The sequence below is a fragment of the Drosophila gunungcola genome, chromosome 3R (assembly GCF_025200985.1).
Source record: "Drosophila gunungcola strain Sukarami chromosome 3R, Dgunungcola_SK_2, whole genome shotgun sequence".
Lineage (NCBI taxonomy): Eukaryota > Metazoa > Arthropoda > Insecta > Diptera > Drosophilidae > Drosophila > Drosophila gunungcola.
The window spans coordinates 10739742-10755025 of record NC_069139.1 but is presented as its reverse complement, the minus strand read 5'-3'; the positions used below and the strand labels follow the sequence as shown (position 1 = coordinate 10755025).

The 15284-nt window shown below is 42.4% G+C and overlaps 1 protein-coding gene across 2 annotated transcripts; it reads left to right on the top strand.

Annotated features, from left to right (window-relative positions):
* The first annotated feature begins 337 nt into the window (after positions 1-337).
* Positions 338-13526, top strand: LOC128265605 (D(2) dopamine receptor). 2 transcript variants are annotated; one of them, XM_053001754.1, is made up of 7 exons: positions 338-418; positions 595-1045; positions 5505-6157; positions 8081-8183; positions 8271-8396; positions 9169-9352; positions 10431-13526. In XM_053001754.1, exons 3-7 carry the CDS (start codon positions 5653-5655, stop codon positions 11460-11462), a joined length of 1950 nt encoding a protein of 649 aa, XP_052857714.1. In that variant the 5' UTR covers positions 338-418; positions 595-1045; positions 5505-5652; the 3' UTR covers positions 11463-13526. The 2 variants fall into 2 exon arrangements, with proteins under 2 accessions (XP_052857714.1, XP_052857725.1); XM_053001765.1 differs by lacking the exons at positions 338-418; positions 595-1045 and adding an exon at positions 4245-4599.
* Positions 13527-15284: the final 1758 nt, after the last annotated feature.

Genomic DNA, 15284 nt, shown 5'->3' with positions numbered 1-15284 from the left:
AAGAGCATTTGCGAATCCGCGTGGAGACGCATCTGCAAGTTATAAAATGTACAAACAAAGGCCCCACAGAAATATATAGGAATATACAATATATATGGATAGATAGAGCCGGACCACACACCCGACCAGATTGTGCACGCTTCGCTATATCTATGCCTATGTCTATAAGGCTACCATAAAAGTCTTAATTTAGATTTCCTGAGTACCCGCGAAATCGTTTATGTTTTCATTTGGAAATTCTCGTAAAACTCGTCTGCTGGACCCCCACAATACGCAGTGCTCTTATCAGCGGTGAGGCGTTAGACTCGGCTTAATTAAACATTGTTCTTGGAATTAACTGGGCTTCGCTCTGGTGCGAGAAGCATTTGAATATTCAAATTTCGATTATTTGGACAATTGTTTAAACACGAGGAGGCAGGTACACAGAGGCAGCAGCACAGGATTATTTTGAAAGTCGCGTGTTTGCATGCATGCCCGCCAACTTACGATCCACAGTTCAGTTCACTGGAATCGCAGTAACGACTTCGGCCGACTCTCCGTTCGTCGTCAGTTTTCAGCTTTTCAGCTTTTCGGTTTTCTGTTTTCTGTTTTCAGTTTTCCTCAAGCGCTCAACCGAGGCGGTCGTCCATCGCAATCGCATTTGGGATCGCAAGAGCCATCGGTCCGCCGGAGTCCAGAACCGCGTGGGGGTCTTCAATCATCCGAATCCAAATTCCGAATCCGAGAATCCGATTGATCAGCCGGCGGCTTACCTCAACCGATAACGTGAATTTGAATGCAAATGTGAAGCGTTCGTCACGCGGCCAAAAATACAAATAAACAAATACAAATGTATCAAATTTAAAATACGAAAATACAATGAAAATGTGAACGAGTGGCCGCAGCACTTATAAAGTATCCAATTAAATAGGACTCCTCACATAATACAACAATAATAAAAAATACTTACCTGGCAATAAAAATAATAACGGCTTTATGTCAATTAAACAATGCGGAATGTTTTGATATGAAAACGGAGGACTGCGCAGGAAAGCGATTGCATTAAGTAAGTAAACAGCGCGATGAGGGTCCTTCTGCAGGACCCTTCTGTAGGACTGTAGGACTCTAGGACTGTAGAACTTTGGTTCTCTTCTGCGCTGCAGCCCCTTCACCTTCACCCAGTTGAGGTGTGCAAAGTGAGCGGAGGGCTGGGCTGGGTGACATTTGCATTGCCATAGATCGGAGGAGACCAAGGACCGGGTAATGGATAAATGCTTTCACGCTAAACACTCCGATGGCACTGCCAAATAAAGAGAACAAATAAGTGTCTGACAGTCTCAATAAATAGTGCCTTCAATTGGCTGACTGGGTGTTTGGGTGTTTGACGTCAGCGGGGGTCCTTTTGCCTGTGGCTGAATGGCGCCCCTACTTCGCTTTCCGTTTGCTCTCCGCCCTTTATTTGTCGAATGCAAATGAAATATTATTTCACATGCACATTACACATACGCCATGTTAGCCGTAAATTGTAACAAATGTTCAACGGAAGTGCGATGCTGGATGTGTGGGTGGGTCAAATGAATTTTGACGGAACTCAGCAGTTTTTTCTTATGCCACACAAAATTACATTCCACACATTCCGAAAAAATCGGAAATTATTTCTTGCCAAAGTCAAATCAACTGGCCTTGCAAGTGTCACAAGTGCCCTTCTGGCATTTCTAAAAAATATATCTCTTAATAACGCGAATGAAATGGTGCTTGGTCAATTAAAGCGAAATAAGGTGAAGGACGCCAGCTGGCAAATGCTGGAAAATCTCCACAAAATAGGCAACAATGAGCCAGCATAAATAAGTAAATATGTATGGCAGCGCAGCCAAAATATTCGCTTTCCGGTCAGATCTGTCCTTTTTTTTTAATTGGCTGCAGACAAAATAATTTTTAAAATTCCTTTGAACGGCAACATATTTTTCGAACTAATTTGAGATTGATAAAACTTGTTTCAGAAAGTATCTCAGTCAAAATATAAATCAACAGGAGATAAATAGGTGTGCAATGACTAAAAAAAAAGATTTGTAATTGAAAGACAATTCTTTTTTTTTTCAATTTCTTGAAATTAATTTCACTCCAATTATGATGCCATTGCAATAAGCAAAACAATGCAAAAACAGCTAATTTATAAACCGATAAATAGAGAAAGAAAAGAATAATTTGAAGATAGATAGAAACTTATCATAAGAAACTGCTTAATATTAATAATTATTTTCTTCTTATCATAAAAAACTGCTTAATATTACAAATTATTTTTTCTGGCTTGAATAATGGGACTTCGTTGTCTATTTCTCTCTGCGGATCTGTCTTGAAACATATTGTCGACACAGCACTGATGTATACAAAGAGCACTTTGGCCCATTGTTTACTGGGTTGAACTTTTAGTGTGAAATAAATCTTCCATGGACACCAACATCAATGATACAGATTAATCTAATGCCGGAGATGAGTGTCGTTCTGATTGATGACCGGCCAATGGCAACGGAAACTTACGCCTTGATCTTTCAAGTTCAGCTGGCCAAAGGATGAGCTCGGCATCAATTAGAAATTCATAAGTTTGTTCTTCACAGCAAAGTAATTGGATTTTGGTAACTCAGTTTGCAGCCTTTGAGGCAATAGTTTGCTTCCCGCCCCACTGCACAAAAGGGTGAAGTCAGGGCTGATTGCTGCCATTGTCATGGAAATGACAGTGAAAACGGGATTCGGAACGGACCAAGAGCCCCGATTAGGGGGCTCTGCTCGTGCAAACTTGGCAATTGAGTTGCGAATTAGATTATCAATCAAAGTGTTCATAAAAACGCCATTGCTTATCGCGGTCAACTGCTGATGGGCTGCCGCCAAAGGCCGTTCCAGAACCCTGATCGTAGGTCTTCTGGCCGGAATCCCGAACACCTTCTGCCCCCTGAGCTCATGCATCTATTTTGGGACTAAAGCCCCCTCAAAATACACTTGAATTCCAGCGGTGGTTCGGTGGCAATGGCACACTCGAGATTCCCTGTGTGAGTGATTGGAATTTCATAAGCCATATGTAGATATCGGTTGAACTCAATTACGGCCGAAAATACGAAGGAAAGAACGAACGTTATCTTTCGGGGATGACACATACCTTTGCGTTCCATTCGGTTCGATCGATACCTTGGCCCTCTGCATCGCATCGCATCGCATCGCATCGCATCGTATCTAATTAATCAGTTTCACCTTTGAGTACGTCACTAGGCTGGTCAAATATTTACCCATAAGCCGCAGCATAAAATAGTAAAAGTTCCTCTCCTGGCACCTCGGCCCCGGCCAGATTGCTATCATGGGAGCGATAAGCTCTTTTATGGCTATACCGCGTCAACGTTCAAAGCCTCTGAAAAAAGGGGGTGAAAAAGGGTGAACGAATTTAACTATGCTCTTTCCAAAATCAAGCCTACAAAGCCATTCAAACGTTTTAAAACTTTAAGCTATTAAGGCGTCATTGGTTGTTTTGTTTTTTTTTAACTTTAAAAACCAATTTAGAGACAAAATAAAAACTAAAATAAACTATAGAAACACGTAATCAAATACAAATTTGAACATTTTACGCCATTTTCAGTGATTATGTTATTATACGGAGAACCACACATGCCAACAAATTCATGTTCACTAAACGCTTAACAATTAAACGGAAAATTAAGAAGCAAATTACAGTATTTAAAATCTATTTGAAAATCCGTGGTTGCATGATATTTATTTTATACCTCTCCACTTCCTTGAGTTACGAGCAACCTTTCTTGTTTTCTGGTTAAGAAGAAATCTTGAATATTCTACCAACTCCCACACACATTTGAATATGCAATGTTGAAGATGTGTTTTTACTGAGCTGGAGAGTCTTAAGCCAATATTTCTGCCATCATCCCACACACTTTTGGAATACAAAATGTGTTCTGCTGAATTATTCCCTTTTTGCGGGAAATGCGTTGGCCATCAGCATGACTCCGATTTTGTTCATTTCCCGCCTCCGCCTTCGGAACCACCGCCACCTAGTCTATGGCGATATCAGTTTTAATTTGGTTATCGCACCCACACAATCCAAGCCCGCAGCCGCTCACAAGGAGTCGCAATCAACGCACACTATCGGCCGCTGAATAAATAACGCTTAATGCCAAATTATTGTCAACAGAAGTGGCAAGAAGTGTCGAACTGCCAGCCCTTGCCAGTGGGTCTGGGGTCTGGGGTTTGAGGTCTGGGTTTTGAGGTCTGGGGTCTGGGTCTGCACTCAGTCAACAGTCAACAGTCATCCGCGCTCGCGACGGGCGACGTTTATTCCGGCTGTATTCCAATAGAATTCCGACGGAATATAGCAAAAGCTATAGTCGTACATAATTTGAGCGGAAATCTAATAAAGCTCTCGTCGAGTATCAATCTTATCGCCCAAGTGCACGTGGATGGTGCAGGTGCGGTGGAAAGCGGAAAGTGGAAATAGTGAATGGTGGAAAAGTTTCGTTGATGAATTGCTCAATCCGGCGGACGAGTGACAATCTAGATGGGATCGTTTACTCCCGAGTGTAAATAAACTGTAAACATTTTGGAAAAAAAATTCTTAACACTGAGGTAACACCTCCAAATTAAGTTTGTAAAACTATTTTTAGTTTTCTTTTGGAACATAACGCAAGAAATACGTTCACTGAGTTATTTCACTGCTCTAAATCCGTATATTTTTCTGGAAAAGAAACATTTCTAACTGGCTGAGGTTTACGTATAATAAAAATATATGACTGAGTTGAGTGCCTTATAAATTTTTAAATTTCACAAAATATTCCATTTTATAACAATTATTGTGGGAAATTTATTCTTTATAAATTGCGATGTAGTTCACGGTTCTTTTATTTTGCAAGAAATTTATTACATTTGCGGCTTGGATTTTTTTATTATTGGATTTACAAATACATGAACTGCCATTGTTTTGCTGCAAAAATTATTATAACAATTAAATTCAAACATTTCGTTAATTGGTACCTCGCTCCATGAATTTTTTTATTATTACCAAAGTGCGTTTTTATTTCCAATGCAAAATTTGCTAAAATAGTTGTATAACATAATAATATATATACTTTGATTAATTGCTGACTATAAGTTTTAATGTATTTATTTGATAAACAAAAAGGGACTTTGTTGATAATGGCAACTCAACGTAACGATTTTCCTTAGATTAAATCGACTCCTTTGACTAGTTTTCAGCTGTATTGCAAAAAACTAGTAAAACGTCGACGCTTAACTGCAAATAAATTAAATTGATGATTTTGCTGATTGCAATTGAATACGAAATTATATTGAATTCAGTAAAATCAATTTGATTACGGAAATTGTCAGATGAGAAATGAAACAGACAATGCATGCAAAATTAAAATAAAAATAAATATACTGTGCATTAAAAATGTCTGTTTTTTCACTCCTTTGACTCCCTTTGATTACCATTTTAACAGCATACTAACTGCAGCACTTTCACTTGATTGCAGTTGATACAATGACAACAGTTGGCGTTTACCAGTGGCCCACAAGCTCCAGTTTCTGCTGCTGCTCCTGCGCTTGTTCCTGGGATATGGAAGGATATGGAAGGGATTAGGCAGGCTGTTGCCAGGGATAGTACTAGTCGATAGCGGACTCATGGCTGTCAACCTGCAGCTGAATAACTTAAGCGCCATATATCCATCGCTCATGTATGTGGCCGCCTCCTCCCTGCGGGGATTGGCACTGGGATCGGGATCGGGATTGGGATCGGGGCAGCCGGAGAACATATCCATCGTTTACGAGGATGCCAGTGCGAATGCCAATGTGAATTCGACCAATGGGACAGCTGGCGGCGCGGATGCGACGGAACCCGGACCCACAGCACCAGTGACCACATTCAATTACTACAATGAGTCGGCGGCGGCGGCCGAGTGGGAGCACTTCTACGACCTGGTGCTGTCCTGGCAGGGCATCATCCTGATTGCCGTATTCGCCACCTTCATCGTGGTGACCGTCATCGGGAATACGCTGGTCATACTGGCCATATTGACCACGCGCCGACTCCGCACCATCACCAACTGCTTTGTGATGAGTCTGGCCGTGGCCGATCTGCTCGTGGGCATCTTCGTGATGCCCCCCGCCGTTGCCGTTCATCTCACAGGTGAGTGTGTGGGTGTGTGGTGAGTGAGTGGGTGTGGGTGAGTGAGTGGGTGGGTGAGTGTGTGGCGATGCCATTAAGGCATTAGGGTCCTTCCGCGAATTGAGGCGACGCTTGCCGGGCTTTTCGCGTGATTACCAGATGAAGATGCCATTCCGGCAAATCCCTCAAAAAATTGCTTACAAAAGCTTTTCGCCCGGAAGCGCCGCAGGCTACACTTTGAGAAAAACGTACCACAATTAGGAACATTGTACTTCAGTGAGGTAAAGCCGGCGATTTGTAAAAGCAAAGGGGCGTTCCCAGATTACTCGAAAGTTCATTTTCTTAATGAGACAAGCACTTTCTCGTGCATACAAAATTTGAGAATGTTTTAAAGAGGGCTTCCCAGAACAAAGTTTTATATATTTTTTCAGTTAGTCTGATCTTTGTACACTTTTGTAGACAAAGTTGAAAAAGTTTTGTTTGCAAAATTCATAATTAAATTGTACAGTAGTTTTTAAAAATAAAAGTAAAAGCTTTTAATTACAATATATATAAGGTTTTGAGTGTAACCTAACAAGGTGGCACGAACAGAAATAGGAGCACGGACACGGTAAGGAAAAGGGCGGAGAAGTGGGAGTGTCAGGGAGGGGCGGGGCAAACGTCTCGCATATTTATGTAAATTCTTCTAGGTGGAATATGCGAGTATGTATCTCTCTCGCCTTATGGATTTGTATTCTTTGAACCGAAAGAATTTCTTTCATTTTTTGCCTTCGCCCTCGTGCAATTTCCGCAGCTGAAAAAAAAGCGAGCAGTCGAAAAAGGGGAAAATTCCCGAGCCCAACTTTGTGGAATTCCTTAAAGGCAACACGGCATGCCGAAAGTTTGTCATAATCATCCGGACCACTGATAATCCGAAAATGGAATAAAAAGTCCTTTTCAGAAAATAGTTAACCTTTGTTGGATAATTCATAGAGATAAATGGAATTTATGGCAATTGGATAATCTATGAATAAATCATTATTTATCTATGCTCAACTAATTTGGTCAGCGTTTTTTTTGGAAACTTTGAAATTAAGTTTATTTTGCTTATTTACCTTAAAAGTTTTTCCTGTGGAAATTCCTTTTAAATCTCAGTCATAATTATTCATGCCCGGAGGTACTTTTGAGATTAACCACTTACTGAGCACATATCATCATTCTTTTTTTTGCAATGTTTTCATAATAAATTAAAGACGAAGTTAAAAGTTTATTTTTCAAGCTTAAATAAATACAAGCTGGTGACAATCATATTTACAACCTGAGGCTATATTGCAGTTGGTTTTTTTTTTTTTAAAGGAAGAGTTTATTTAACTTTAGTTACTTGAGTAATTAACATAGACTCTTAGTTTACTTCAAATTGTGTGCCTTTTTCTGGTTAATTCTAACGCCTTGTGACTTGAACTTTGGGAAAACTGCATCCTTACGTTGAGCCAAACCAAGTGTGCTGCCCACAGGCAATCTCCGTCTAATGAGATAGCTCCTTTCTGGTCCTTACTCCCGGGTTTTTGGCAAAAACAACTTTTCATTTGCTGCTCGGAGACCATTGAAGGGGCACTTGATTAAAAAATTTATAGGTCGACCAGCAACTGCTCGAAGTGGCCACAAATTCAATGCCAGAGTGGAGTAGCAGAGCAGTCGAGTAGTCGAGTGGTCGAGTGGTCGAGAGGTCGAGTTCTTGGAGTAGAGGTAAACCACTAACGGGGCCTATGTGCACGGGTTCAAGGGGACCTGGAGCCGAAACGTTGCCAAAATTTGCCGAGCTGGCCGTTTTAATTGGCCCTAGGTGAGGCATTTGCTGAAAGCCCGGCAAAATGTTGCTAATCAAATTGACTTTGGACCGGAATTTTAAGTTGTCGCTGCCCGCTCCGGCTGGCGAAAGTTTTTAATTTGGAATCTTGATTGCAGGCTCGTGGCAACTGGGTTGGGTGCTGTGCGACATTTGGATCTCCCTCGACGTCCTCCTCTGCACGGCCTCCATTCTCAGCCTGTGCGCCATCAGCGTGGACAGGTGAGCAGCCGCCGGGACGCGCCCCCATATACATATTCCTCCGATTCGTAAATCGTAAATCCTTGCATCTTTCCATCCATCCTACAGATATTTGGCCGTGACCAGGCCGCTCACGTACTCGCGTAAACGGCGCTCGAAGCGATTGGCCCTAATCATGATCCTAATCGTCTGGCTACTGGCCCTGGCCATCACCTGTCCCCCCATCCTGGGTTGGTAAGTACACTGAGAAAATGTTGTTGATTGTCGCACCCGCTTAGTTACAAAATGCCAAAGATCATTATGGGCTTTTGGTCAGACACGGAAATATTTTCAATTTGATATTAGTTTCAAATATTCTAAAAATAATGGTTAATTTACTTAAGGTTTCAGTTTATCAAACAATTAAAAATTTGTTTTTAAAAGAAATTCAAGTTTTTAGCTTAACATTTTTTCTACGGAATATTTGATACAGTTTCATATAATTATATATATTTTTATTTGGCCAAAGTAATTTTGTTCAGTGCTAGCCACCCTTGTCGTCGGATTCTAACTTGTCTAACTAAATAAACAAATATAATTAAAAGTCTTTTGTATATATTTAAGTCCTTTAACCTATTACAAAGTTTTATTACAAAAGGTCATAAAATTACATTTACAATTGTTGGCAGCAACACAACTCTTAGGTCCCAAATAAACAAACAAAAATAATTAGAAGACGCTTTGTATTTATTTATGTCTATTAAGGCATTCTAAAATTAAGAGCATTCATCTGAAAATGTCATAAAATTCAGTCTATAAAATTTTGGCTTTAAGACTGTAAATTTGGTTGAGTGCATGTAAATTTATTAAAAGAAAGACTCACTCCTCCCTGAGCAAACGCATATAATTAGGTGAAAATTGTCTGGCCTTGTGACTGCGATGCGGATGCAAATAATTGAGAACTTCCTGTATTCCTGCATTAGTGGACTCTGTCGCCCATTAATTGTATCATGCTCATTTCCTGCAGGTACGAGCCTGGACGAAGGGACCTGCGGGAGTGCCGGTACAACCAAAACGAGGGCTACGTCATCTTCTCGGCCATGGGCTCCTTCTTCATACCCATGGCAGTCATGATTTATGTGTATGCAAGAATTTCCTGTGTCATTGCATCCCGGCACGACAATATGACCGACATAAGTGTTCACAACAAGGTAAGTTTCGCAGCCATCCAAGACACCCGCATCATCCCCATCCCCCCACAAGATTCCCCTTTTCCACGCCAAAGCCAACAAAGTGCACAAATACGGAATACGGAATACGGAACTCGGTACACGGAGTTGGGAAACCACAGTGGCTGTGGAAGAACAACAACAGCTGCCCAGCCCCCCAAGTCATCTATATTGCAACCCATTCCGGCTCGAAAGGCCACTTCACGTACGGCACAAACTGCGGCACGTTTGCTTCATAATTCCCAAGCGCCAGGAGCTTACACAGATTTAAATACCATACCCTGGTATTACCGGGTATGCGCCCAGCTTCCGTTTGTGCGGTTTAGTGGCCGCTATAAAGCAAGTTTTTCACTTGAACTTTGGCCACCCATGTAGCGAACTTAATGAGTTTTAAGCTACCCTTTCATTAAAATGGGAAATACTTGCAAAATCCTTTGTAAACTTTCCATCCTGGCCTATTTCGAAATTGTTGTAAATTCAAAAACCTTAAACCTTTTAGTATTCTCGATAATTATAACAATTATACATAAATTAGTTTAATGTTTATAGTAGTTAGTTAAATTATAAATATTAAAAAAAAAACAAAGGTAATCGCAACTTCGACTTCAAAGTCTTTTACATTTCTCACCAAATAGCTAAATCTGCTTCGAAAATTGCATGTACATGTGTCTGTTGTGTGCAATTTCAAATGGGCTTAAAATTCACTTCCAGCGAATTAAAGGTGTGCTACATTTCCCATTAAATCTAGCCCTGTGTTACATATCCTTAAATTACAGAGATTATCGCATCATACAGACAGCTTATATAACAATGCTGGTGGCATATTTATGTGTGTGCAGCCTTAAAGGAGCTTAGAACTCAGTGCTAAGCCACATGTCTCCTTGAAGAGATAAGAGTGCTTAAAGCTTCGGCTTTTCCTCGCGTGACATCCGGTTTTCCCCCCCTCCCCCTCCCCTCCCGCTCATCTTTTACCGCTTACTGCTTTTACCGCCCATTGACTTCATTTTAGTTATTTATCATCCGCATTGACTTAACCGCCTTGTGCACTTTGCGTGTCTAGAAATTCAAGCGCTACACGGCGGCGGACGTGGAGAACGAGCTGTCGGAGGTGGAGCAGGGCAGCACGATGGGCCAGGGACCGGTACAGGGACAGGGACAGGGACAGGGACAGGGACAGGGACAGGGACAGGGACAGGGACAGCGCCAGAGGCAGGCCACCTCGCGCACCTTCTCCAACCAGACGATAGCCAAGGAGCTGCACGACATGATGCTGAGCGACAGCGACAATTGTGCTCCGGGAGGAGCTAGTGCCACCACTGGAGGGAACCCAACACACACCCACACCCACTGTCAATCTCTGCTTGCATTGCCCTCCGGCGGAGGAGGAACTGGCGGAGCTGATCCAACGGGCTGTGCCAAGAGTGGGTGCTACGAACTCACTCGACCCTCCTCGCTGAAGCGCACTTCCACGGCCTCGTCGACCATCACCACCATGACCAGTGGCATGGGGCCGGGCAGCAGTCTCCTAGACGCCCAGTGGCAATCCCAGCCGCCGGGTCACAGTCAATCCCTATTACAGCCGCCGCGTCCACACAGCTTTCGGCATTCACATGGGGACAGGGAAAGGGATCGGGATCGGGAGCGTTTGAGGAGCAGCCATCACCACCATCCTCATTATCATCACCAGGCGAGTGTGACGGCCACCAGTGGCAACCAGACCAGTGGCAGTGGCAGTGCCAGTGCCAGTGCCAACACCAACAGCAAGTCCCTGTCCAATCGGATTACGTCGCTGAAGAAGGAGAACAAGACGACGCAGACACTGAGCATTGTGGTGGGCGGCTTCATCGCCTGCTGGCTGCCGTTCTTCATCAACTACCTGATCACCCCGTTTCTGGCCGAGCACCAGGCCAGCCAAATGCTGGCCAAGGCTTTGACATGGCTGGGCTGGTTCAACAGTGCCATCAACCCGTTCATCTACGCCTTCTACAGCGTCGACTTCCGGGCGGCCTTCTGGCGCCTCACCTGCAAGCGATTCTTTAGCGCCGGCCAGAAGCCGCAGTTCCCCACGAACACGATGTCCATCAGGCGATAGGGGGGAACCCCCTTACCATCCATCCTCACCCCCCTATTACAGACCTGTACAAACTGCCCGCGCATAACGTATTATTAACGTATTCATTAACTTAAGGCGAGGTGTGGTCCGTACGCAATTACACCGCCATACCACACGTCCACCCAATTCTCTGGTTCTCTAGTTTCTCGCATATATTTAATTTCAACTTCAGGGTTTGCTTCCGATTCTGTATCAATTTGCCACTTAAGGGACGACTTTCGCCCACCACGAATTCCACTGGTTTCAGTTGACCTTCAGAAACTGCCTGGCATCCATAAAAAGAGACCACAGTTGAACTTCTTTAAGCCCAACACTTGCAATCATTTAGAAATTGTATCTTTTTTAAAGGAGAAAATAATTCATTGGCTTAAGTATCTCAGGTTCTAAATTTTACTTAATAATTTAGGCAATTATTTAGAAGATAATCTTATTAATTTGAAAAACTAATTAGTTGCTTAAAACATCTCAGGTTTTTATTACACTTTAGAATTACCCTAAGCCTTTTAAAGGATGTATTTCATTATTTATTTATTTAGTTAAAGATTGTTCTATAAAGGCCTTAAGACATGGACATAATTAAGCCAAAAAGTGCAAAATGTAGACCTTTATAGTTTGGGAAAACAATATGAATTAAGGTCTTAATCGAAAGGTTATCATAGATATATGTAAGAAGAAAAACCTCAGCTATTGAGTTATGAAGAGTTCACTTCCGTTAGACAAAATTGACTTAGAGAAGTTAGACTCACGGAAGTTCAACTGTATAAAAATAACATATATGCGACTGCAGGCCACGACGACTTGAAGGTATTTTTGCAGGCGGAATTTTGCATGCGAAGCCCGTGGAAAATCTGATATGCGGCAGCACGTATCGATTTAGTAATTTCCGCCCGACTTTTCCGCTCAGCGGGCGGCGCCTTTAAAATGGCAACATTGCCTTGGATGTTGGCTTTTTGCTGGGGCGCCAGGACAACCCGACTTGGCCAGTGGCACAGACAGTTTAGATGGATGAGAAAACTTGTTTATATGGTTGGCCGAAATAGCGCTCATTGCTCATACGCTGAAATTCAGCCGCGTGCTTGTGGTGGGCGGTTACCTTTCGGTCCGCTCGAGTACTGCATTCCCTTTGCCAATTTGCGATGCAGCTGCTCCCTATCGCACTTGAATTTAGCGCTATATGCTATCTATATCATATAGTTGATATCAGGGCATCATAAACGCCGGAGATAGTAGTTGATTGATTTACATACCTGACATAGGTACTGAAATCAGTGGAAACCTTTGGGTGGATCAAGTCGAGAAATAGCTTTAATCAGCTTTATCGGAATGCCAGTCAAAAACAGTTACTGTGATTTAGTTTATAGTTGAAGTCGCCTGGAACTTCAAGAGTTTTCCTTTAGCCTTAATACCGTGTGTGTGTGAGTGTGTGTGTGTGTGACGAAGTGAAAGCGTATGTGTGATTGAGGTTTAATACCGTATATAATTTAAGACATAATTTATTCAGGCCATCAACAGCTTAGCTAACCCAAGTAGGAATAAATGTCGTGTTGTACCAAGCAATCTACTTTTAACTCCATCCATTGCCGGCGGTGTGTGAAGTCATAAACGCAATCAAGCAATGCTACGACATAGAGATTAAGTCAGACGAACGCTCATCAGCATGCGAACACGTATACGCACTGTAGCTCATCCCAGTTCATCCTTTTTGCGAGAGGCTTTCAATCGGTGGCTTCAATCCTTCTGAATTTCTGCGCACATGTCAGGCCTAGCAAGTCAAACAGATACAGATACAGATACAGATACAGATACAGATACAGATGCTCCGGGTGAGAGGTCTTCCGACCCGTCGGAAAAGCAAACACGGCGGATGGAGTTCATCATCGCAAGCCCGTCTATCAACTCTCAACTCTCATCACTTAACTCTCTACTCTCAACCCAACTGATATCACATACATAATCCGCATAATCTGCATATATATTAATAGTTGTGTGTACGAACGGAATATTTTTTGGAACCGAACAAATAAATAGACAATTTGAATAGTCGGAGATTGTTTTTTATTCAAGCCTTCCAGCACTTTAAGGTGCCGGATGAATAGGACTAGGAGAGCGTTATCCAGGAACAATGGTTAGTGCGGGGAACGTGAATTATTGATCAGACTCAAAATTGAATTCGCAACTGCAGATACAGTGTACTGAGCAGTGTACTGTTCCCAACTCCCCCGCGTCGTCCGCATGTGTGTTCCTCTGTTCATGTGTTCTTTTGTTCTTGTGTGTATTTATATTTAACCAGAAGCCAGTCAGTCGACGAATTGGATGGGCAAACCCCGGAAAAACAGAAGCCCCAAGCTGCAGAGGAGTTCGGTTGGAGAGCAAAGTTGTGTTTGGTGCGCAAAATAACCATAAATACGGGGAGCTAACCCCACCCCCCCCTCAATCCAGCCATGAATATTTCATGTTAGCCGCTGCCACATCCCAAAGCCCCTCTATTTCTTTACCCCTGTATCAAAATCACCATAATATACCCCTGTACCGAAATCCATCCCGCGAGGGAGCTTCAGCCGAACATCTTCTAAATGGAGCTTTAAGACTCTAATTGAGCCCGAGCCCAAGTTGGATAACATTAATTGATCGGCTGAGCAGGAAGCCAAGTCCCTGAATTTCAATTTCCATGCAAAGTGGGCGGCACTTGAGCAGACTCATTATTTGCCCAACAGAACAAAACTTGGCGAAGTAAAACCAAAGTTCATTCGAAAAACATTTGCGGGGCATTTGTCATGAGAGTTTGGCTTGCGAAAACTTTTCCTGTCCCGAGCACTTGTTAAATGCTCCCCAAAAAATATCGATGTATTCTGTTGTTGTTTTTGGTGCTGGTGCTCATAAGCCACAACTGCTGCAATGACATAACCGAAAATCTTTGGCCAACAAAAAAAATTAGCCTAAGCACCCTGTCAACAGGCAGCGGAAAACAGGATGACAACATGGCAGTCAACTCTTCTCCCGTCCTTGGAACCTTGGTCCTTTGGTCCTTCGGCTTTTCTCACCTGAAACCGCGGCCATTTAATTTAACACATTATACGATATCAGCCAACAAAGCGGCAGAAAGGTAGAGGACCAAGCGAAACAAGCTAAAACGAGATGTGCGCAGGTTTCGAATGAGATGTACCCTATACACAGAACAAAATTTAAAAAAATGGTGCAAGTCCTGAGAGGTTTAGTTAATTAAAAAACATTCACTTTAACTTTCTGTTAAATTAAATTTGTTAAATTTTATAATAATTTATTGGAGCCCACATTCAATTTTATAGCCTTATTTAAATTCTACTAAGCCAGAACTTATTTAGCGTAAAAATATAATTTATCAAAAGTGGGTAAGTTACTTATTTTGTTTATACATTTTTTTCCAACATAATGATAGTCTATTAAAATATAATATATCCAGAGTAACAGCATAATATCTAACATTTACTTAAGTGGATTGCAGGCTCATCGATCATTTAACATAATTAATTGCTAGGTATCTATCAAATGGGACCCCAAATACTTCCCTTTCGCACAACATACCCCTGTTTTCGACGCGTACCGGCTATAAAAAGCCAAATTTACGAAACGGCGTACTGAGTTTTCAGGCGGAGTTTCCAGCCCGTTGACAGGGGGCATTAAGGGAGACCGTTTCCGCTGAGCTCGACCCGAAAGTGAAATGTGACAGCGCAATGTGTTGCAATTCATTAGAGAGCCCTGCCCCGCCCCCCGCCTGTCAGCCTTTTATATTAGTCACATATGTGGGCGGTCGTGGTCATTGTG